General features: G+C 45.6%; 4 protein-coding genes across 5 annotated transcripts; all 4 read right to left on the reverse strand.

Moving 5' to 3' along the window:
* Positions 1–225: 225 nt before the first annotated feature.
* Positions 226–2,821, reverse strand: gnpda1 (glucosamine-6-phosphate deaminase 1). Its single transcript, XM_084459375.1, has 6 exons — positions 2,335–2,821; positions 2,131–2,232; positions 1,499–1,681; positions 1,050–1,234; positions 711–885; positions 226–464 (listed from the first exon to the last, which is right to left on the reverse strand). Exons 1-6 carry the CDS (start codon positions 2,456–2,458, stop codon positions 400–402), a joined length of 834 nt encoding a protein of 277 aa, XP_084315501.1. The 5' UTR covers positions 2,459–2,821; the 3' UTR covers positions 226–399.
* A 694-nt stretch (positions 2,822–3,515) lies between these two features.
* On the reverse strand, positions 3,516–16,589 carry hspa4b (heat shock protein 4b). 2 transcript variants are annotated; one of them, XM_084459511.1, is made up of 19 exons: positions 16,301–16,589; positions 15,347–15,404; positions 14,899–15,039; positions 13,800–13,922; positions 13,488–13,587; positions 11,819–11,952; positions 11,371–11,615; positions 11,010–11,086; positions 10,329–10,480; positions 9,355–9,461; positions 8,902–9,035; positions 8,236–8,420; positions 7,798–7,893; positions 7,505–7,660; positions 6,779–6,904; positions 6,318–6,425; positions 5,577–5,696; positions 4,809–4,970; positions 3,516–4,426 (listed from the first exon to the last, which is right to left on the reverse strand). In XM_084459511.1, the coding sequence occupies exons 1-19, from the start codon at positions 16,405–16,407 to the stop codon at positions 4,232–4,234; spliced, it is 2,526 nt and encodes an 841-aa protein (XP_084315637.1). In that variant the 5' UTR covers positions 16,408–16,589; the 3' UTR covers positions 3,516–4,231. The 2 variants fall into 2 exon arrangements, with proteins under 2 accessions (XP_084315637.1, XP_084315636.1); XM_084459510.1 differs by having other exon boundaries at positions 7,798–7,938.
* Positions 16,590–17,217: 628 nt separating this feature from the next.
* On the reverse strand, positions 17,218–19,487 carry uqcrq (ubiquinol-cytochrome c reductase, complex III subunit VII). Its single transcript, XM_084459448.1, has 3 exons — positions 19,449–19,487; positions 17,688–17,857; positions 17,218–17,403 (listed from the first exon to the last, which is right to left on the reverse strand). Exons 2-3 carry the CDS (start codon positions 17,839–17,841, stop codon positions 17,306–17,308), a joined length of 252 nt encoding a protein of 83 aa, XP_084315574.1. The 5' UTR covers positions 17,842–17,857; positions 19,449–19,487; the 3' UTR covers positions 17,218–17,305.
* A 1,321-nt stretch (positions 19,488–20,808) lies between these two features.
* On the reverse strand, positions 20,809–22,190 carry gdf9 (growth differentiation factor 9; the record flags this gene model as incomplete). The annotated part of the gene is made up of 2 exons (XM_084459563.1): positions 20,809–21,752; positions 22,043–22,190. The coding sequence occupies 2 exons, from the start codon at positions 22,188–22,190 to the stop codon at positions 20,809–20,811; spliced, it is 1,092 nt and encodes a 363-aa protein (XP_084315689.1).
* Between the last annotated feature and the right edge of the window lie 1,900 nt (positions 22,191–24,090).

Consider the following 24,090-nt stretch of genomic DNA (forward strand, 5'->3'; position numbering starts at 1 on the left):
TTTCATATGGAATGTCTCTGTTCTAATGGCTGAGTGATTGTTTTGTATGCATTATTTGTATTGTATAATGTGTATGTATCACTATTTCGCATTAATAAAAAACATTTAAATGTGTCATTTTTATTTTAAAAAGACAAGAATAAATAAATTATACAATAACTCCAGAAATTATTATTATCAAATGCATTTTATTTAAAGAACGAACACTTACACAAGCAAGATTGTATCAAATGGAATGCTTGGTGCATGGCAACATAGACACATGAATTGTCAGACATATACATCACAGTCATCCAGAATAAAATCTATCACATAATCAATATAATGTATTATGTATAATGTGCCACGTGTGTAAAATATGTATAAACCCCATCCCCCTCAGTGGAGGCTGGGGCTCGGTCACTGTGTCTTCGGGCCGGAGGGTGTGATTGGATCCACCAGCTTGTTGTGGACATGCATCATCCCTAAGCCAGAAAAGAGATACATAAAGTTCACACCAGGTAAACCTGCTGATTAACCACAAACAGCGGCAGATGCCACGTCTTAAAAGGACATCAGGGCTCTTAAACAGGAAATACCTCCAGACCAAAAGCCAGACACAGATTAAACATTTCAACACAGAACAAAGAGGTGACTGTACTCCACTGAAAAGGCTTGGTCCTTGGATTCACCCAAGGAATCTAAAACCATCGTTTTTTCCTCGGACTCACCCTGGAAGTACTTGACAGTTTTCACCCTGAGCTCCAGGGTGGCGTCCTCATCACACACAAAGAGCGTCTGAGGGTGCTGCTGGAAGGCGGACACCGTCCACATGTGGTTGACGCCCTCCTCGATGGCCTTGTACAGGGCGAACGCCTTGTGGGCTCCGGTGATCAGAATCATCACCTGAAGACGCAACACGTTCAGCAGCACATCAAACTATCAATTCATGAAATGTTGGAGTTCACCATTAGCACAAATATTCACAATATGAAGCAGAAATTCCGAAGTCTGACAGGATTTAAGGATGTAACCATGAACAGAAACGGACATCTGACAGCGGTTCTAACCTCCTTGGCGTCCATGACTGTGCCCACCCCCACGGTCAGAGCCATGGTGGGCACCTTGGACAGATCCCCGTCAAAGAAGCGTGCGTTGGCCAGGATGGTGTCCATGGCCAGGGTCTTCACTCGGGTCCTGGACACCAGGCTGGACCCCGGCTCGTTGAAGGCGATGTGGCCGTCAGGACCAATACCTAGTGTGTGAGGAAGCATCAGGGAGAATGAATTCATCATGCTACACGTGCGTGTGTGTGTGTGTGTGTGTGTGTGTGTGTGTGAAGTTCCTTTTGTCTTCTTCACATGCTAATGTAGGAGCGTGTACTATCTTACAAAAGATAAGACACTACAAATCATACATGTTTTATGACTGAGGATTTGAGAGGAAGCCTAATTATAAAGAGGTGTGTTTGTTTGCGTGGCTCCTGTTGTGTACTTGTGATCATCATCATCATCATCACCTCCTACGAAGAGTTGGATCCCACCCGCGGCTTTGATCTTGTCCTCGAAGGCCTGGCACTCGTCCTGCAGATCGGCAGCGTTGCCGTCCAGGATGTGTGTGTTCTCCGCCCCGATGTCGATGTGCTTGAAGAGGTTGTTCAACATGAAGGAATGGTAGCTCTCCGGGTGATTTCTGGGAAGTCCTGTATGATGTCAAAAACTGTGTTATTTACTGGGTATCTTTGCGTGAGGACCTACTCTAGGCTATAGGGCTGGGTATCGATTCGAATTTCAAGAATCGATTCGATTCCGATTCACAAGGTTCAGAATCGATTATCACGATTCGATTCAATATCGATTCGGTTAGTGTTACTAAAAACTTGTTTTGCTATAACCTTAATTACATGACTGCCAAGTTATGCAACACATCAATACTAGGGCTGGGTATCGATACTGATTTCCAAAAATGAATGAATGATTGAATGAATTAATGAACTATTCATTCCTTCATTTATTCATTAAATAAAAGATCGATTTGGGGATTCATGAATCGATTCTGAATCATTTGATTCAGAATCGATGAATCGATTTTTTAAACCCAGCCCTAGTAGGCTACCAGCCAATCATGCAGATAAAGAGGTGAAGCACATACCTACATACTCGTCCATGTTGAAGGTTTTGACATACTTGAAAGAGATTTCTCCACTCTTGTAGAACTCGATCAGTTTTTTATAGCATCCCAAGGGGGTACCTCCTGTTTACAATATACAGACAATGTGAATGAAGAGGGCACGACAGATTATTATATATTATATTATATGTTCAACGGGGGGTAGAAGTCTCTGTTTAGGCCTACCGGTAGGGAGTCCCAGCGTGAAGTATCTGTCTGGACCGGGGTTGAACTGGAGGATTTTATTTCGGATGTATTTGGCAGCCCACTCACTGGCCTGGTCATAATCACTGAGGATCATCAACTTCATTGTGCTGAATGAGCTTCGAAATACCAGAAGTATCCCAGCAGCTTGGATCAGAAACTGAATTCGGTAAATCGCGTTGGCACGCCCGAACAGACTTTAGACTCATAAAGTGAAGTAAAGCTCCAGAAGACGCATTCAGCCGGAAGACATTATCCGCTATAGCCGCATATAAACACTAGACAACACTTTTTTTTTTAAGCGCAGTCAGCATTTGTCGACGTTCGGAATGTTTAGAAACTCATTAAAAAATAAAAATGTCGGTCCCAGTCAGAGAAGTTGATTATCCCTCAGATAGAAACAATCAATAAGCCTACGTACACAATTTGAGTTAGAAATTCGCCTTTGCAAACATTATTTCTGCAGAGCGAGTCCTCGCAGGGTCCAATAAGAAAGAACCAGTCATATGACTGGGAGTCGGATGCAGCGCAGGAGGCGTGGGGGGGGGCATCCATGGACCCACGGCCGTCAAAACCTGGTCAAAACACCATGGAGGTATAATATAAACACCATGGAGGTATACATCCATGACTGCGGTCACGCCAGCCTTCAATTCGGAAATACAAGTCATGTGGGCCACAACGAATTCCCCTTTACGCAAACATTAGCGTCATTACGGTAATTACGGTAATAAGGACTTTGAAATGCCACATCAGAATGTGCTGAAAATCACTGGCTGACACCCTGAGATGGTCTACTAGTAATCTGAAGTGGAAGTGTTGATATGGCTCGCCGGGGCGGGATTCGAGCCCACATTCGACAAGCTGTCCCGCTTGTGAGGTGGACAGTTGGTAACAGTTGCGCCAATTAGGGATGTCCCTCTTCGAAAGACCCTCAGCGCTCCTCTGAGTGAGTCTCACCAGCTACTGTATCATGGGCTCCATTATGTAACCACAAACTAATCACCAACTCCAAATGAAAAGCTGAATTTTAAATCTTACAAGGGTTCTCTTTAGCATTAAAGATGTGTTTTACCTTTAGTGTAAACATCTATAGGCCTACAAATACTGGACAGATCACCAAGGTACATAAGTCAACAACAAACGAGTCCACAATGCAGATTTTCAATACTTTATTAAAACCAAATTGTGACACTGACCCAGACATTTATAGTGCACACAACAGAAATAAATACCATCATGTGTACCGCGCTCATCGTCAATCAACAGGCTTATTGCAATTGGCTTTCAATTTTAATTTCAGCAGAACAGAAAGGGCATGCTATGGCAGAACAGATACACCACCGTTGGGAAGCTGGGGGTCGATGTGCCCAGATTACACCTGCTTTTGACTGTGGAGTGTCATGGGCCATTTAGATCATCTCAAATAGTTTCTTTATTCCTCCCTCGGATTCTGCTTAATTGGAAATCAGGTAAAACTGATCAGTGGTGAGTCCAAGGAAGTTGGGACAGAAGGATGCTCATTTTAAGTATTCAAACAGGCCCATTGAGACACTTCAGTAGCTCTGATGCAACTTGGGGCTGCCTCTCAATCTGAATCTTTGCCACCTCCCCCTCTCTGTACTTATTTTAATCCTACCTAACAGATCTGAATGGATGAGCTAGAAGCAGTAAGCTACAGTAACAACTGTACTATCTAACTGGTCATTTTTAATCACCCAGGTTGTTTAGTGATCTACTGTTCATAATGTTTCCCATTCGATCTGCCAAGGGAAGTCTGCAACAACAAAGTGAAGGACACAACATATTCGGATTGAGATGCAGCCTCAGTGGGCGGGGCGGGGGGCAGGTCAGGGGTGTGTGATGGGCGTCGGCCTGCTCAGTCAAGGTCCATGTCAGGCTTGGTTTCCGAGGCGGGGACGCCTGTGCTGTCTGCAGGGGCGTCCTCGGGGGCGGCGGTCTTCTCCTGGCCGTCCACCGGCCCGTTCTGCTCCGCCGCCGCCGCCTCCTCCTTGGGCAGCTCCACCTTGGGCTTGGGCCGGGTCACCACCGGGGTGCAGGCCGAGAGCAGCTCCTGGGACGGGACATCACGTGAGGACCAGGGCACTAGGGCTGCTTTGTGTACGTGTATATTGTTATGACTGGCGTTTTGTGTACATGTATAATTATGACTGGCGTTTTGTGTACGTGTATATTGTTATGACTGGCATTTTGTGTATGTGTATATTGTGATGACTGGCATTTTGTGCACATGTATAATTATGACTGGCGTTTTGTGTACATGTATTATTATGACTGGCGTTTTGTGTGCATGTATAATTATGACTGGCGTTTTGTGTACATGTATAATTATGACTGGCGTTTTGTGTACATGTATAATTATGACTGGCGTTTTGTGTACATGTATAATTATGACTGGCGTTTTGTGTACATGTATATTATGGTGTCTCCCTCACCTTGGTTTTGGCCTGGATCTCCTTGACCTTGACGACGGGCTGGATGCTGAGGCTCTGCTTGCTCTGCTGGTTCATCTTGCTGTTCATCCACATCATGGCCTCCGTCGCCAGCTGGTCCACCTTGTTCACCTCCGCCTCCTCCAGATGGTCATACTGCTCCTCCTGGACAACAACACACACACGGATAAACAACAACACATACATGGATAAACAACAACACATACATGGATAAACAACACAAACATGGATAAACAACAACACATACATGGATAAACAACAACACATACGCGGATAAACAACACATACATGGATAAACAACAACACATACATGGATAAACAACAACACATACGCGGATAAACAACAACACATACATGGATAAACAACATGTGGAATGATTTTTCTCTACCTTATGAATGTTATTATAGAAATAATAAAATGTGTTTTCCAAGAGAAAAATATGATATCAGGTGTGTCATTTGTAAGCCTGGGCTACAACATACATGGATAAATAACAACGCACGCATGGATAAATAAATAAGTACTTTAACAGTAGAATGGTATGACGATATCCTAACAAGGCCGTCTGTAATGTCATGCATACATCCATGTACATCTTCAACCAGTGATTCCAATTAATCCCTGCAGTTACTAATGAGAACTGTAGCAGCTCAAATATAATCTGAGAACAGTAGACTGGAGGCTGATAGGACTGATCCTGGACCAGACCATCCTGGACCAAGACCCAGCTGGGCTGGTGAGAGGCTCACCTTGGTTTTATAGGCTTCGATGATCTTCATGTATTGCTGGATCTGCTTCCCCAGCTCGTCAAAGGCCTTGGGCCTCTCCTCTGCCTCCATGTACCTCTCCTGGATGGGCTGGCCCAGTTTCTGCATGAGAAAGCATCTGAGTTACAGGCTAGACGGGACACTGAGACAGAACACATTTCCGGCTTGATTTCCAAAAAGGCCCCTTATTTATTTATTTTTTTGATTTCCAATGGACAAACTCCTCGTATGTCCACTGATACCGAGAGCCCAGATGTTCTAGGCAGGGTATAGCAGAGCGAAGCAGGGTATTAATTCATTCAACCTCTATTTAAAATTCTCTGAAATCGAGAGTTTAACATGTTTTTGAAAGATTTTTCAAGATGCCCATCCACATCCATTGTATGACCAAAACGGTGGTAGAGCAATTATCAGACTTTCTCAAAAGTGCTAGTTTTGTCAACGTTTTGATCTGAACCATTGTATATGATCATAAGTAACCTTAAAACAGGGCTAAACATGCATTTTCCCTTTACTACTCCTTTAATATCTACACAATGGTAGGGGAATGACTGTATTGACACTGAACAATGAAGTAGCTTGAACATCGTACATGTACAGTAGATTTACAGTAGATTTACCCCGAGTTCAGCCAGTTTGAACATAGTACATGTACAGTAGATTTACAGTAGATTTACCCCGAGTTCAGCCAGTTTGAACATAGTACATGTACAGTAGATTTACCCTGAGTTCAGCCAGCTTGTCGATGTACACCTGCTTGGGCTGGTCCTCTCCGTCTTCATACAGCCAGGTCTCTGTGTCCTCCAGTTTTAATGAAAAGATGTCTCGCTCCTGCAGGACAGATTGATTGGACATGCTGTTTAGAGATTTAACTTGTATAATAAGTCTGTTTTTTGTGTCTTAAAGGATAAGGACACTGAATTTCATGTTTAGCCCTATTCCTGGCTTCCCTGGCATGTATCTGACTAGTACAGGTTCAAATATTTCTGTTTTGTGCAGTACAGAGTTCTGTGTCAATAACGTCGGTTAGAGCTGATCAGAGAGCAGCGCTGCCTGACTCACAGCTTCGCTGACTGGTCCTTAAAGGCTAGAGCTGATCAGAGAGCAGCGCTGCCTGACTCACAGCTTCGCTGACTGGTCCTTAAAGGTTAGAGCTGATCAGAGAGCAGCGCTGCCTGACTCACATCTTCGCTGACGAATCTCTCCAGCATCCCGTGCAGCTTGTCCCTCATCTCGTACACGTACTCCTCCACGTTGTTCTTGGCGTCGTTCCTCTCCTTCTCCAGCTTGTCCTGCATGATCATCTTACCCTGCAAAACAGCGTGATTGGCTGTGAGACCGCCGCCCATGTGTCTGTTCTGGGGCTGAACTCGCCCTGAGGACGTTTGAAACCCACAAGAACATAAAGGTGTTTTAAAAAGAGGTTTTTAAAATTTATTTTAAATATATTTTTTAAGGCATTTCTGCTTTATTATGATAGGACCGTGTAGGTGGCAGACAGGAAAGGTGGGAGGGAGAGAGGGGAAGACATGCAGCAAAGGGCGTGGGCCGGATTCGAACCCACGCCGCTGCAGAAAGGACTAGGCTTTATGTGGTAAGCGCCCCAGCCCGTTGAGCTACCGGGGTGTAAAAGAGGGTTTTAATAGCGAGAGAGACATGCACCGGCGGCAGCTGTCTTAACTAGGGATGCACCGATTGCAAAATTCTGGGCCGATGCCGATGTTTAAAATAACAATCCGGCCGATGGCCGATGTTTATTTTATTGTATTATTATTCCCCCTTTTGTGCCAGGGAAGTGTAGAGGTTAAGTCAAATCCCCATTTCTCACCGATGAATATAGGAAAGAACCGAATGACAGGCCATAGAGAAGAGTGAGAGACTGACAGGTAACTGGGCAGTTCGTCGGGTACCTCGTTCTCTACGAACAGATTGAGCATGTCTTCGGCTAGCTGCCACTGTGGACTGTTCTCGATGGGAAGATCCAGGACTTTTGTTTTGACTTTGGGCTTCTTGGCTTGAGGAGGCTGGTCAGACTTCTTCTCTGTTTTGGCCTCCTCTGGAGATGTCTGGAAGGAGGCAGTCAGGCAGTCAGGACTAGTAGATGATCCTAGATCAGCACTCCTACTCCTAGATAGCTGTGGGCCCGGTCAACACAATACCAGATCTGACCCATGTCCTCCGTCAACACAATACCAGATCTTACCTCCATCTCCTCACTCTCCGGCGACTTCTTCTCCTCCGCCTCCTTCTGTCCGTCTCCTTGGCCCTTGGCCTCCTCTGGCTCGGTCTGCATTTTGCTCTGGAGAGGAGGAACACCAGACGAGACGAGTGATGCCGCTCTGTTCTGGACAGACGTCCGGCACAGCAACAACAAAGACTGTTACATGGCTATTCAGCATCATCACATGGTTTTTTTCTGCCTCGTGTGTTAGTTGGACCAAGAGGAGAACGAGAAAACAGAGGTTTCCTGAAATTTAACGGAAATTTTCCACCCCTTTGCAACCCTACTACCCATAAACCCTCACTCCCACAAACCCACTACCCATAAACCCTCACTACCACTAACCCACTATCCATAACCCCTCACTCCACAAACCTTACACTGAACTGATATTACTTAACATATTTAAATACATGGTACCTCCTCCTCCTTGCCGCTGTTCTGCTCCGTCTCCATAGGCTCCTCCCCCTCGTCGGCCTTCTGCACCTCCACCAGCGAGGCGCTGGACACGCTGAACACGCCGTGGATGTTCACCCGCACCTTCACCTTCACCCTGGAGCTCTCACCTGACGCCTGGGGGACCACCTTCTGGATCTCAAACTGACCTGCACGAGCACGCACACACACGCACGCACACACACACACACACACACACGCACGCACGCACACGCACGCACACACAGATAAACAAGACACACACAGATAAACAAGGCACACACACACACAGATAAACAACACACACACACACACATACGCACACAGATAAACAAGACACACACACACACAAACAAGACACACACACAGATAAACAGACACACACACACAGATAAACAAGACACACACACACACAGATACATTACATTAGTCATTTAGCGGACGCTTTTATCAAAAGTGATACAATTATTGCATTTAACGTAGGAAAAGCAAATGTACTACTACTTGCCAGAACTCACAAGTGCATCTCCTTTCTAAAACAAAGGAATAGGAGCCTAATCTACTGCTGAAGGGATCAGCACTGTGTCAGCATTCATCCAAGGTGCTCACATGCATACCTATGGTGGGGTCAGGTAGAACCAGCATACATACCTATGGTGGGGTCAGGGTAGGGCAGGTCTTGGGGGCAGTTGTAGTAGGCCTCCAGAGAGAACGGTTCTCTCCGGTAGAAGGTCAGCACTTTAGAGAACGGTGCTGCATGGTTCTTGGGGAACACCTCGCAGTCGCTGCGACACAGACACAAGACGCTTGAACCAGACCTAGAGACCTAGTCCAATCGCTTAGGACCAGATCTAGAACCTAGTCCAACTGCTTTGGACCGGACCTAGAACCTAGTCCAACTACTTAGGACCAGATCTAGCACCTAGACCAAGACCTCGATGGAGATTATCCATTGAAATCACTTCTTAGTTCTGAACTACGCATAATCGATTCCCGGGGACTTGGTATAGTACAGTATAAAAGTCCACTATCATAGTCCACAAAGTCCAGGTTGAAACGCTGGGCTACATCAGCATTGGTGATGGATGAAGGTGGACATCCTACCTCTGTCCCTCCTCGGCAGCAGAGGTCCACTTCAGGGAGATGGGGTAGGAGACCACGTCTGTGATGGAGAACTCGCGGACTTTGAACGCCGGAGACAGGATGGCGCACTGGTGGAACACAGACACAGCGGCGGCTCAACTCGTCATCAGGGTGACGCTCGGCGACCTTGAAAAGGCCCAAACAGCAGCGGTCCTCACTGAGGTATCTAACGGCATGAGATGCCAAGACTATATTAGAGCCTCTTTCTGGGCACGTTCGCACCATGATCTTCTGATCTAACAAACCAAACAGTTTATGCTAGTTAATAGAAGTCCATGCTTTTCATGATTCCATTGAGGACGACGCTGGGAGCAGGCGTTTAGTAGGACTGGGTTTAAAAAATCGATTAATTGATTCTGAATCAATTGAATGAATCCCAAAATCGATCTTTTATTTAATGAATGAATGAATAAATGAAGGAATGAATAGTTAATTCATTCATTCAATGAATCATTCATTCATTCATTTTTGGAAATCAGTATCGATACCCAGCCCTAGTATTGATGTGTTGCATAACTTGGCAGTCATGTAATTAAGGTTACAGCAAAAAAAAAAAACAGGTTTTAGTAACACTAACCGAATCGATATTGAATCGAATCGAATTGTGATAATCGATTCTGAACCTTGTGAATCGAATCGAATCTTGAAATTCAACTGGATACCCAGCCCTAGCGTTTAGCAGGCCGTGGAGCATCGAGCTGTCCCAGGGGGTAGGGGGGGGCAGGAGGAGGGCTGACGTAGAGCAGCGAGCTGTCCCAGGGGGCAGGGGGGGGCAGGAGGAGGGCTGACGTAGAGCAGCGAGCTGCCCCAGGGGGCAGGGGGGGGCAGGAGGAGGGCTGACGTAGAGCAGCGAGCTGCCCCAGGGGGCAGGGGGGGGCAGGAGGAGGGCTGACGTAGAGCAGCGAGCTGCCCCAGGGGGCAGGAGGAGGGCTGACCTGCAGGGCGCAGCCTCGCGCCACGGCCTCGTCGGCGTTCAGGGTGGTGCTCAGCTCCTTGCCGAAGAACCGGCCGATCCTCTCCTTCACCGACGGAGTCCTGGAGGCTCCGCCCACCAGCTCCACCGCGTAGATGTCCTCCTTCTTCAGCTCTGAGGACACACACACACACACAGAGGGATGGAGGGAGTACACGCGTCACGTCGCGCCACACACACACACACACACACACACACACACACACACACACACACACAGAGAGATGGAGGGAGTACACGCGTCACGTCGCGCCACACACACACACACACACACACACACACACACACACACACACACACACACACAGAGAGATGGAGGGAGTACACGCGTCGCGTCACGTCGCGCCACACACACACACACACACACACACACACACACACACAGAGAGATGGAGGGAGTACACGCGTCACGCCCGCCACACACACACACACACACACACACAGAGATGGAGGGAGTACACGCGTCGCGCCACACACACACACACACACACACAGAGAGATGGAGGGAGTACACGAGTCACGTCGCGCCACACACACAGACCCACTCATACACTGTCACACACACATTCATACACACACTCACACACACACACAGCTTAAGAGTGTGCAGTTGAACTAATACAGTGCTGAATGCTCTACTCACTGGTCTGTTCCATCAGATTGTGCAGCGGCGCCTCCACTCTGGCCAGTATGTCAGCACACATCTCCTCAAACTGACCCCTGGAGCGCAAACATCACACACTGTTAATACAGACGCATTTCACACTGTATTAACAGACTATTACACTTATTTCAGACTGTTATCTCAGACTAATTACAGACTAATTACAGACTTATTTCAGACTGTTATGACAGCCTTCTTAGATGAAGATCAAATGCTAATATGAGGACCACAACGAAAGACTTCATTCTTCATGTTTTTTTTTTTAATTGTCAGATGAATTAAAATCAATCACAGTTCTAAAATAACCAACCGTTTTAAGATCATTCATACAACAGCGCACCTGTTGAGCTTCCCGGAGACGTCGATGTCGTTCATGAAGCACTCGATGTTGAGAGGCAGATCGGACCCGTTGGCGCTCATCAGCTTCTTGAGCTTCTCACACTCCTGGTACAGCCTAACCACAGCCTTGGGCCGGGTCCTCACGTCCAGCTTGTACTTCTTACCAAACTCCTCAACGAAGTGATTGACCAGCGCGTCGTCAAAGTCCTTCCCGCCCAGCTCCGGGTCACAGGCCGTGGCCAGGATCTGACACGGGGCGGGGCAGAGGGGCGGGGCAGGGAGAGAGAGGGAGGGAGAATTAACTATGGGAAAAGAATGAAAAACCAAATATCCAATGTACCAAACAAGCATTTAGCACTCTGGTCTCCATGTTGTCCTATAATTCAGTAAATCTAATGTTATTCCTAGAGCACATAAACACGGCGCTAGGTTTCTCTCCAGCTGCGCACCTTGAGTTTGCCCTTGTTGAAGGCACACACGGAGGTCTGGTACCCGGAGTGGCCCAGGTCTACGAACACCACGGTGCGAGCCTTCTCCTCTGGAGCGGGGAGGTCCTGTTTGTAGATCCCATACGCCAACGCCACTGCAACAAGTCGAGTAAGGTCAGCAATACCAAACAAGTCACATGAAACATACTCCAACAACAGCTGTTTTTTATTTTTATTCTCAGCACTATGGAACTAAGGGGCACAGCACTTCTCATCGATGTTGTGATGAACGGTCGGTTTCCCTCGTACTGATCAAGCGTGGTGCTGAGAGGGGTCAGGGAAGAATTCTTACAGCTCACTTATCTGGCCCCCGGGTGATTACTGTTTTTTTGCTTCCCTCTGGAATATGTAGAGAGTGGGTCGTATGCCCACCTCCCTTGTTCTCTGTAAAGCGTATTGTGTTGCCTCTGGGTATGAAATGCGCTATACAAATAAAGCTTTGATTGATTGATTGATTGATTGATTGATGGTGCAGGATTGAGGAGGCCTATCCAGGGAGAACCTCTACGCCAGAAGTGCCCAATAGACCAGTAGATCTCAGAGGTTATGCTGGTAGATCTCTATGTTGGTAGATATCTATGCTGGTAGATCTCTATGCTGGTAGATCTCTATGCTGGTAGATCTCTACGCTGGTAGATCTCCAGCCATTCAAAAGAAAAGCCATTAAAAGGCGACTTGATGATGCGTGTTGAAGTTGCGTGTGCAGAGATAAGCAGTCTCATCACCTCTCTTTTTGTCCAAATGAGCAACTTTTTCCTCCTGCTACTTTGGGTGACCTGCAGTTTAGCTGAGCGTTTTAATGATTAAATCATGTGTGGGCTGATTTCATCATTGTTTAGTCTTGTATGTGTAGCTGACAGCTGATAGTAGCCCAGCAAAATCAATCAGAAACTCAAAAGAGTTCCGAATTCTGCAACCCTGACTGATCCATTCAGTGCAAGTCAGCAGAGTGTATTGTGCTGTGATTGAGTCATCTAAGCAGGATAAAGACACTCTGTTCTGACCACTAGTTGATTGTTACCTGTTAAGATTGTGCAAGGCATATATACAACAAAGTTAACGTTCCACTTCCAGTGTGAAGTAATTGGTAGCTTGATTAATAATTAATAATAATTGATTTTGAAACAGTAGCCGTATGTTGTTATTTCGGTTGTATGTTATTATTTTTGTGCGTGGCGACGCACCAAAGATGGCAAATATCCAGTAGTCACTCCCTCCCTCCCTCCGTCGGGTTGTTGACCTGCAGTTCTATGTTGCTACCACAAGAGGCAGTGTTTTTTTGTGCATGGCTGTAGGCCAGCGCACCTAGAATAGCGTTTGACCGGTTATCACTCCCTCCCTACCTGCATTTCTCTGTTGGCACCACAAGAGGTGTTAATTAATGTTATGTTATTTTCAGTATGGGATTATTTTTTCTTTTAAGATATGACTTTAATGACACATGAATTAAAACCTAGCCAATGTTAAGTGACAAGTGACAGAAGGACGGGGGTTCCGGGGGTGTGAGGCGGGCGCCCGCCGGGGGGCGGGGTTTGGGTGGTAGATCTTGATGAGCTGGTCATTTTAAAAGTAGCTCACCGCCCAAAAAGTGTGGGCACCCGTGCTCTACGCTCTCTCGATGGTCACACACCTGCGGTGGTCTCGTTCATGAGCCTCAGGCAGTTGAGGCCGGCGATCTGCGCTGCGTCCACCACCGACCTCCTCTCCGCGTCGGTGTAGTAGCAGGGCACCTGGTTATGACCACACGCCGTTAAGGCGTCATGTTTATCTGCATAGACGCTTCACGCTAGCTCAACGTTAGCATGATACTCTCAGACACCACACACACGCTAGCTGAACGTTAGCAGGATACTCACAGACATCACACACATGCTAGGTTAGCGTTAGCTGGATACTCACAGACACCACACACATGCTAGCTTAGCGTTAGCAGGATACTCACAGACACCACACAGTCGGCCACTGGCTTCTTCAGAGCGCTCTCCGCCGTCTCCTTGAGCTTGGTGAGCAGCATGGCAGTGACCTGCTCAATGCTGAACACCTTCTCCTCCTCCATGTACATCACCTACACACACATAGACCACATTAGACCTCCTCCATGTACATCACCTACACACACATAGACCACATTAGACCTCCTCCATGTACATCACCTACACACACATAGACCACATTAGACCTCCTCCATGTACATCACCTACACACACATAGACCACATTAGACCTCCTCCATGTACATCACCTACACACACATAGACCACATTAGACCTCCTCCATGTACATCACCTACACACAGGGCAAAATCCTTTTTTCTTCTAAAACCCAATTGTAAATGTTTCACCTTAATGTGGTAGTTATCTTGATGTTAGTGGTTAATCTGGTACCGTAACGCCAGTGGTTAATCTGGTAGCCATCTTGATGCCAGTGGTTAATCTGGTACCGTAACGCCAGTGGTTAATCTGGTAGTTATATTGATGTCAATGGTTAATCTAGTACCTTGATGTCAGTGGTTAATCTGGTAGTAATCTTGATGCCAGTGGTTAATCTGGTAGTAATCTTGATGTCAGTGGTTAATCTGGTAGTAATCTTGATGTCAGTGGTTAATCTGGTAGTTATCTTGATGTCAGCGGTTAATCTGGTAGTTATCTTGATGTCAGTGGTTAATCTGGTACCTTGATGTCAGCAGTTAATCTGGTACCTTGATGTCAGCGGTTAATCTGGTAGTTATCTTGATGTCAATGGTTAATCTGGTACCTTGATGTGAGTGGTTAATCTGGTAGTTATCTTGATGTCAGTGGTTAATCTGGTACCTTGATGTGAGTGGTTAATCTGGTAGTTATCTTGATGTCAGCAGTTAATCTGGTACCTTGATGTGAGTGGTTAATCTGGTAGTTATCTTGATGTCAGTGGTTAATCTTGTAGTAATCTTGATGCCAGTGGTTAATCTTGTAGTAATCTTGATGCCAGTGGTTAATCTGGTACCTTGATGTCAGCAGTTAATCTAGTAGTTACCTTGATGTCAGCAGTTAATCTAGTAGTTACCTTGATGCCAGTGGTCCCTGAAGGCATCTGTGCAAGGTCATACACCAGGCTGGGTTTCAACCGCTGGACAAATGGATCTGAAAACGCCCTTCCATGAAGTCTCTTGAACCCTTGGACTGTGTTCTTGCAATTTGACACGACCTGGATTTGAATTACATCAAATAAAATAAATACATTGATCATAAATTCTTCACAGTGCATATTTCTGTGCTTAGGGGTGTGTGTGAAAATTCGCACAAATCGTCTGTTTTGAAAACAATTCTGTGTTGAGTTGATTGGATATAAACCATGATCCATCATCATCATCATCATCATCATCATCATGATGATGATGATGATGACCATGATCCATCTCAGGATAATGATGTCTCTCTGGGGGGTGTTCTGATGTAAAGGTGTAACCATGGTGTACATCATCATCATCATCATCATCTTCATCATTCTTTACCTGGCTTTTTGCAGCTTGACCAATAAATCGATTCCGAGGCCCAAATGACACACATGCTCTGAAAGACACGCCAGAAACCTAATTAGCATATACACACGCCATTGAGTTGTGTTCTCCGACCAGGAGAATCAATCAATCAAAGCTTTATTTATATAGCGCATTTCATACCCAGAGGCAACACAATGCGCTTTACAGAGAACAAGGGAGGTGGGCATACGACCCACCCCTACATATTCCAGAGGGAAGCAAAAAAACAGTAATCACCCGGGGGCCAGATAAGTGAGCTGTAAAAATAAAAGAATATGGGTGCGTGGTTAGCCACCATGTACAGTAGAGGTACAGTAGAGGTACAGTAGAGGTACATTAGCAGAGGAGGCAGCGGAACAAGTCCCGGACCAGGCCTCCCATCATGCGCTCATTCACATCCCACTGAAAAATGAACCCCAGGAAAAAAGCCAAGGGGCCCAACTCTCTCCTCTTGTCTTAGAGCCGCACACACTCATGGAAAAACACATTATGCGTGATTAAATGTATATAAATACTGCTAAAGAGGAATTTTAGCTAGCAGTATTTTCGCCAGTCACCAGGGGTAGCTGCTAGCTCGCACTAGCTTCGTAGCAATAACATTCACGTGCTGTATTGGAACAGCTAACCGGCTAGCTAGCCTAGCATGTTAGCCTAGCATGTTAGCCTAGCATATTAGCCTAGCATGTTAGCCTAGCATATTAGCCTAACATGTTAGCATAGCATGTTAGCCTAGCATTTTAGCCTAGCATATTAGCATAGCATGTTAGCATTGTCATGCCTCCCTTGTCTCGATTCCACGAGCTGTCAAGGCCACATTCTGCTTTTCCCACACCCAATATATCACACTACAACAAACCCAAAATGGGGTTTCTACTGATTAAAGACACCCATCCCGTGTTCTATTCGTTATTAGAGACCCGGACTCACGGTGTGCACCGGTCGCTGTATTCGTTAGCGACCGTTTCGATCCCTCCGGCTCGGGCCACCGCGACATAGCAGCTCATGAAACCCACATCGAATCCAACCACAGACATCTTCTCACTAGGATAGGACCTTTCACGGACGATAATATGGCACGATAACAAGCCTGGTACCTCTTGAATATGTGCGGATCCCCTAATCTGAAACTAGCTGATAAACGTTGGGTTTTAATTCATTATCCCACACTAGTTCCGTGCTGCTGCGTTCCGAGCCGGTGTCTTTACCGCTGATGCCCCTGAACAGGCCCCGAGTTCTGACACTTCCGCAGTGAGGGATTTCAACATAAAAGTCCCAGAGATGAGTTACAGGGTTTCGATTCGTTTGTGTTTCGATTGGGTTCCTCATCTGCCTTTGATCTTGTATGACATCGAATCTCTCCTATTCATTGTACATTGTGCGAAGGGATACTTCGGTTTGTAATCAATGTCAAACAGATGATAATCAAGTAGTGTGAATCTCAGTCTGCATCCAGGCTTGTAACCGTAATCATAAGTGCCATATTTGACCATGAAATGCCCGTGATTTAATTGGATATATAGTCCTATGCCAGACACAAAGGCACATACTTGAAGCATTGCATTCATACAGCTCTAATGAGATCCTGTTGTCTTACTGGCATTGCAGCCAAATTGGACACAGCAACAACGTAGCTCAGCAGTAGTTTCGTAGTACTTCATCCCTGTCAGATGTTTCTGGATGCTGTTAAAGGGATATGCTCATGGCCGAGTGCTCGTAGACAAATCCAGACAAACTATCGACCATAATCCTCACTAATTGAAAACTGAGGAAAAGTGCCTGGTCGCACCGCAAAGATCTCACACATGTACAACAGCTGATTCAAACATGTCCAAACACGCTAAAGATAAATATCTTGTCTTTATTGGAGAAACATACAGTGACAGGAATAAGAGAGGCAGAGTGAGACGGGCGGGGCTGGTCGGGCGGGGGGCTTCATTCCTCGGCTTTCTCCAGGTCGGCAGGGATCTTCCTCTTGCCTTGCTCGAACACGTGGTTCCCCCAGGTGTACGTGAGGTACACGGCGATCATTGCTGGAAGACAATCATGAGACAATGCTGAGGAACGACCACAGCGTGTGCTTCATTTTCTTTCAGAATCACAATCAGTGTATTTGGTGATTCTGATTCGCCATGGTGGTTGGTAGTATGTTTTTAAAGACAAATTTCCATTGCCATGCCAGGTGAAAAAAACAACAGTTTAAGACAATGTTACCAAGGAATCTGTGACGCTAGATGAGACACTGCCTTTGGATTTGTGTAAAAGATAGAAAATTGCATCTATCCACGAGTAAAGCCAAGACCGAGGTAATACTCACGTGGGGCGACTTTGAAGACTGATCCGGTGAAGCGCCTCCATACGTTTGGGATTCCCTTGGAGAAGTAGTTGGGGAAAGCCCTCTGCTCGAAGGGGGATATACTATATGTGATCACATGCCTGATCTTGGCCAAATCCCCAAAATGGCGACCCATGATGTCAAGAGACAATCTGAAATAACAGAAACAGGAGATTGACTGTAACCTGCTGCGCGGTCAGTACATGCATGTCAACAAAAAAGCACTGACACTGATGGCATCAATGGTAAGCCTATTTAATATCTACCTCAAATGTCTATAAATGAAGATATAGACTGGGAGCATACTTATGTTCCCAGGGTCCTATGCTTCCAGGGTCCTATGTGCTCAGTGGCCTTATGGTTAGAGTGTCCGCCCTGAGACGGAGGTTGTGAGTTCGATCCCCGGTCGAGTCATACCAAAGACTATAAAAATGGGACCCATTGCCTCCCTGCTTGGCACTTAGCGTCAAGGGTTGGAATTGGGGGGCTACATAGCCAAATGATTCCTGTGCGCGGCGCTGCTGCTGTTCACCCAGGGGTGTGACAATCATTGGGACTATATCTTTAACTTTTATGTTCCCAGGGTCCTACCTTCCCAGGGTACTATGTGACCCATCTCTACCCTGGACACAGCGCCTCCACGCTGGACACAGCGCCTAACATAGGACCCAGGGAACATAGGATCCTGGGAACATAGAGCTGGGGAACATAGGACCCACTGGGATCATAGGACCCTGGGAACATAAGGATCCTGGGAACATAGATCATGGAACCCAGATTGGCGTTACCAAGGCATTGTTGACTTCATAACATGGACATATCCTCAGCATGTGTTAGTTTGTTAATATAGCAAGCTATGTACATGTAAGTTACCAGACACATCACAGCCGACTCCACTAAATATGAGCTCGTATAAAGATGTAGAATGTGGCTGGAAGAGATCCTTATTCTAGCTAAATGCTAACGTTATGGTGCTTTCGTTTGTGGTCGGAGGTGGGAAGTCGCAAGTGGCAAAATACCTACCTCCGACCTGTGTGCATTCGAGGTATATACCATTATATCACAGTTACCTAGTTATATCTATATACCATTATATCACAGTTACCTAGTTATATCTATATACCATTATATCACAGTTACCTAGTTATATCTATATACCATTATATCACAGTTACCTAGTTATATCTATATACCATTATATCACAGTTACCTAGTTATATCTATATACCATTATATCACAGTTACCTAGTTATATCTATATACCATTATATCACAGTTACCTAGTTATATCTATATACCATTATATCACAGTTACCTAGTTATATCTATATACCATTATATCACAGTTACCTAGTTATATCTATATACCATTATATCACAGTTACCTAGTTATATCTAGTGCATTCGAGCAACTGGGGGCTGAGAAACATATCCGAATTTGCGACGAGGAAGTGCGAGTTCATGAGGTGTTTTATTTAATCATTCCTAGCAAGTCGGAATTTGCCACCTCCCAGTTATAAACGAACGCACCATTAGTAAACTGCACAAGACGACAGACCCACTGCTGGTTTGGCCCTTGAGACCTTGTTTGACTTTCACGTGGAAATATACGGCGTTTAACCTGGTCAAATTCATTCACTTTCAAAGTGTTTATGAACTTTCTGATATATTACACCTCTAATTAACAGTTTAGAGTATTCATAAGCGGATTAACACATGAAAAATATAACCTTCATCACTTGCCTTAGTGCTCCTGAAGAAGTTGTTGTAATGGCGGACGAGGCGCTGTGACGGGATTGGTTCGATGTCCAGCGGACGGTTCTGACGTGGTTTTTGTCTGATTGGCTGAAGGCTACAGTCTGAACGTGCTGCCACCCCGTGGACAGGAGAGGAAGGGCAGTAAGTATATAGCACCATTCCATGATCCCTTGTGATGAAGCTAGTTATATTATACCTCCATGGCTAGTGTCCACACAGTATTCGTTATTTTCTGTCCCTGTGGAGTAAGCACTGACGTTGATACTGATTCATCATGGCCTGAAAATACAGACAGAGCAGCTCATATTTAAATTTTACATTAATCCTGTATCTGACACTTTCATCCACAGCGACTTAAAATAATTTCCTTTAACATAGGAAAAGTCAGTGTTCTACTACTCACTAAACTCAAAAGTGCATCTCCTCCTAAAACAAGTGACTAAGAGTATAATCTAGCGCTGAAGGCAAAGTGAAGAGTGGAACAATATTTTGACAGACAATCAAAATGATCTTTGCATACTATTTTTTATTTCTAGTTTCCCAAAGAACATTTCAAAACATTCATTTTTTTTTTTTAGGTGAAAATCAGTTAGCAGAACAAGTGTACGGTGCATTTGTAAATAGAGTATAACATGCATTTTGTTAAATTTGTCAAAACAAATTCATTGTATGCAGTCATTTCATGACCAATAGTAATACAAAGTGAAATATCAACTTATTTCTGGACATTATGAAAAGACAGGTTGTCCATGAGACATCCGTCTGAAATCCCCAGGAATAAAATGAACTGTAAAAGTGTTTTGATAAGAGTATAGGAACCACTTTCATATTTTGTCCAGAATACATTTACTTAAAATTTGCAGATCTTTGTGTTAAATAATAGAAGGATAATGACAGCAGACCACCCAACCAAAATAAATAAACAAAAATAAATAAACAAACATAAAACAAACAAATCATATTAATAATATTTTGAGCGTCTATAATAACTATCACATCATCACAAAACAAAACATGGATTCACAACATCCCTGTCCATCACTTCTCAAAAACAAAAATAATAATGCCATATTTTTCACCAGTTCCGTTTGGATAAAATACTGTACTACAGTATTTCATGCTGTGTTTGGCAAAGACTGGATTAAGTAAATGCTCTAGATAAATACCACTTCATGGACAGATGGTTTTACAGTGTATGAAGTTTGACAAGGCGGTTCGGGTCTGCACATCTGGTTCAAGGTTAAAGGTCAAAGCGGTGTGAGAATGATGGTTCAAAGCTGGTTCGTGGTGACAACGTCAGGCTGGTAAAACCAATACAACGTCACCCGGCTGCCAGTCTCGGCCGCTAGCGACAGCTGCACCCCGTGGCCACCATGTCCTCGTAGTGCTTTATGGTGATGATCCCGTTGTATTCAGTGATGATGCTCATGGGTTTGTATTCTGAGGCGACACAAGAAGGCCTGGGAACCGAGGAGTCCAGCCTTTCGTAGATAATGTTCTGCACCATGGTGTGGACTGGGGAACCGTACATGAAGCCAATGGCTCTGGGGCAGGTTCCTTTACAGTACTTGGGGTTGTACCAGTGAGGGTAAACAATCCAGTGGTTCATTTTGAGCTGGCTGAAGCTCACACGGAAGTCGTACAGGGCACAGTCGTTTGTTGGGAAGTCGTAGACGGATTTGAGCTCCGGGAGGCTGTACTTGGCTGCTGCCTTGTTCTTCGGGGCGCCCCTCCTCAGCCGGCCCTTGCGATGGCTGTCCCGGAGCTCCTGCTTGAACTTCATGTGTTTCTCAAAGCTGCTCATCCTGGCGGAGGAGCCCTGGCCTGGCCTAGACGCCGTCGGCTGCCTCCGGGACGCCAGGCCACTGGTGTCATTGAGGTACAGGAGGAGAGACGGAGACCTGGTGGTCAGCTCCAGGGCCCCTCTACGCACCTCCTCCTCCCCCAGCTCCTCCTGGACCCCTTCCTGGTCTGCGCAGGTGAGGTTGATGTGGAGGTGGATGTTTTTCTTGTGGGATCGCATGAGAGGCAGGAGGATGGGAGTGATGTCCACCTCCGCCCACCTCGTCCTGCTGCTTCCCCCGGCCGCTCGTAGCAGGAAGCTGGCGTTGTGCTGGGCGCCGGGTCCGAGCTGGCGCCGGTCCAGCTGCTCCCGCACCGCCAGGCCGCACCGGGAGGCCGCGGCGCTCGGCCGGTCCCGGTCGAAAAAGTACAGGAGGACAGATTTCAGAAGTTGCTCTGTGGATCTCACCCTGTCAAGGTTGAAGGACAGTTCTTGCATAAAAATCTCTGAGGGGAAAACATGGGGGGGGAAGGCAACATGGAATGTCAGCTGAAGTTGGAAGTGAAAATCATTTTTTAATCTTGATAGTTATTTTAATAGGCTATTAAAGCCACATGCAGGGTCAGCAATATTGCCAGGGACTTCAATAAGACAGGGTGGTTATGTCCTGCCATATAATAAGTAGACATATACTGTATTGGTTGACTAAACTAGGTTTTGAAACCACAAATGTTGTTAGGTTACTCTGTGATAGGTGGCACACACGGGTGTGGGTTCGCATCAGTCTGCGGCTCACCTTGACTCTGCTCCAGACATTCGTCCCGTGGTGCTATAAGCCTGACGGTGTTGCACAGCTGGTTAGTGCCATCCGCGCTCCTAGCTGATCTAGAGGACATCTTGTACAGTCTTTTCATGTACTGAACGTGTCTGGGTTCGGATCTCATCTTAGGGTACGGGCTTACATCTTGCCACGGCTCCCCTCCTTGCTCTGACAAAGCCTTCAGGAGAGGGTTCAGGACACTGCCATGTTGGAACAGAGGGGCATCGCCAAAGTTGCTCGTTGCGCGACACGATTTTAGGGGCCGGCCACCGATTACGAGAAGCAGTAAAATTAAAGTCCTCAAACTAGAATGAGCGGCTGTCATCCGAAGAGGAGTTTCCATAGTAAGTAAATACGTCAAAACGTGAACGAGAAGTGCGGTGACAACCCGGGTCAACCAACCTGCATGTCTCAACCAACAGGTGCAGGTAATAGGCTCTGTGCCCCAGCTCCACTACTTCCGGAAAGTCACTTAATTGGCATCTTTATTTCCTGTCCTATATGATTGGATTAAGTGATTAATTAGGTATGCGCTGGGTCTGCCGCACACCTGATTAATCACTTCATCCAATCATATAGGACAGGAAATAAAGATGCAAAGTTACTTTCAGGAAGTAGTGGAGTTGGTGCACAGATCCTGGACAGAAGAAGTTTGGGAATAGCCTACTGGAAATTTCTTCGACTCAGAAATGGTGTTTCCTCTGAACTTTAATGAGTGAAATGTCATCTAAAGGCCTAGAGGATGAAATTCAACTTGGGCATTTTGAGTGATTTGCGTAATTGGCTCATGTGTGCTAATTATCAGGACTACCGTAAAGAAGGCTTCTAAAGAAAATCGAGAATCATAGACCTCCCAGAGTAAGTTTATGTTGCTATATAATGTATGGCTACTGCATAGGGCATATAAAATAGGCTATAAGAAAACATTTCTGACCATATTGTCATACTCTTATTAGCACAATCAATAATAACACGAAAAAGTGAAAATTCGAAATAGGTTAGTAGTTGAGGAGGTTAGTAGTTGAGGAGGTCAGTAGTTGAAGGTTAGTAGTTGAGGAGATTAGTAGCTGAGGAGGTCAGTAGTTGAAGGTTAGTAGTTGAGGAGGTTAGCAGTTGAGTTTAGTTTAGTTAGCTTGAACTGGCCTGGTTTGTCAAGGATAAATTGGGCCAGACAGTGGAGATCCACATGCAGATGAAACTATGAAAGCAGTTTGACCTCTGTGTGAATTATGTTTCACACAGTTGCCTATATGCCGTATGCTAATTACCATTGACAAAGTAGGCCGACATAATGTGTGTGTGTGTGTGTGAGTGTGTGTGTGAGGGCGCCAGTGCCCCTTCATGTTGTTTTATTGGACTGAGCCCCCAACATTCCACAGCATCTCTTCCACTTGAATGGGTCACTGGAGTAGCTCTGTCCTGTTCTCTGTGTTCAGGGATGGAGTAGCTCTGTCCTGTCCTCTGTGTTCAGGGCTGAGTAGCTCTGTCCTGTGTGTTCAGGGCTGAGTAGCTCTGTCCTGTCCTCTGTGTTCAGGGCTGAGTAGCTCTGTCCTGTCCTCTGTGTTCAGAGCTGAGTAGCTCTGTTCTGTCCTCTTGTGTTCAAGGCTGAGTAGCTCTGTTCTGTCCTCTGTGTTCAGGGATGGAGGAGCTTCATACGTTTTATGAATAAGCCTAGTTATATCTTATCAACATACAATGTTCTTAGAATAAAGATCACCAGACCAAAATGTTAACAATGCTAATTTATGAGAGGTTATTTCAAAGTGTTACCAATAACTGTTGCAAGCATAATCTATATCAGATGACATCGGAAAGGACAACCTGTAGCTTCTCGAGGACGGTTATGCCCAAGCTATGTTGACACTATTCACGCCTACTGGCATTGGGACAGCAGCACACACATGCACACACCCTCAAATCACATCTTCCCCGCATAGGGTAAACAATAATTAGACCACTCACCATGGAAGAATATTACATTGGAGGGAAAACATGAGCTCAAACTGAAAAGTTGAAAAGACTTA

Source organism: Borostomias antarcticus, assembly GCF_949987555.1.
Source record: "Borostomias antarcticus genome assembly, chromosome: 28".
Classification (NCBI taxonomy): Eukaryota; Metazoa; Chordata; class Actinopteri; order Stomiiformes; family Stomiidae; genus Borostomias; species Borostomias antarcticus.

Excerpts from the sequence above, each read along its gene's own strand:
- gnpda1 (XM_084459375.1), bottom strand. The coding sequence starts at position 2,458 with ATGAAGTTGATGATCCTCAGTGATTATGACCAGGCCAGTGAGTGGGCT. Across the intron at positions 1,682-2,130 it reads CAACATGGACGAGTATGTAG|GACTTCCCAGAAATCACCCG; the intron begins GTATGTGCTTCA and ends GACATCATACAG. Across the intron at positions 886-1,049 it reads CAGTCATGGACGCCAAGGAG|GTGATGATTCTGATCACCGG; the intron begins GTTAGAACCGCT and ends TTGCGTCTTCAG.
- hspa4b (XM_084459510.1), bottom strand. The coding sequence starts at position 16,407 with ATGTCTGTGGTTGGATTCGATGTGGGTTTCATGAGCTGCTATGTCGCG. Across the intron at positions 15,405-16,300 it reads TACAGCGACCGGTGCACACC|AGCATGTGTGTCATTTGGGC; the intron begins GTGAGTCCGGGT and ends CGTGTCTTTCAG. Across the intron at positions 11,087-11,370 it reads GTCTCCGGGAAGCTCAACAG|GGGTCAGTTTGAGGAGATGT; the intron begins GTGCGCTGTTGT and ends TTTGCGCTCCAG.
- uqcrq (XM_084459448.1), bottom strand. The coding sequence starts at position 17,841 with ATGGGTCGCCATTTTGGGGATTTGGCCAAGATCAGGCATGTGATCACA. Across the intron at positions 17,404-17,687 it reads AGTCTTCAAAGTCGCCCCAC|CAATGATCGCCGTGTACCTC; the intron begins GTGAGTATTACC and ends ATTGTCTTCCAG.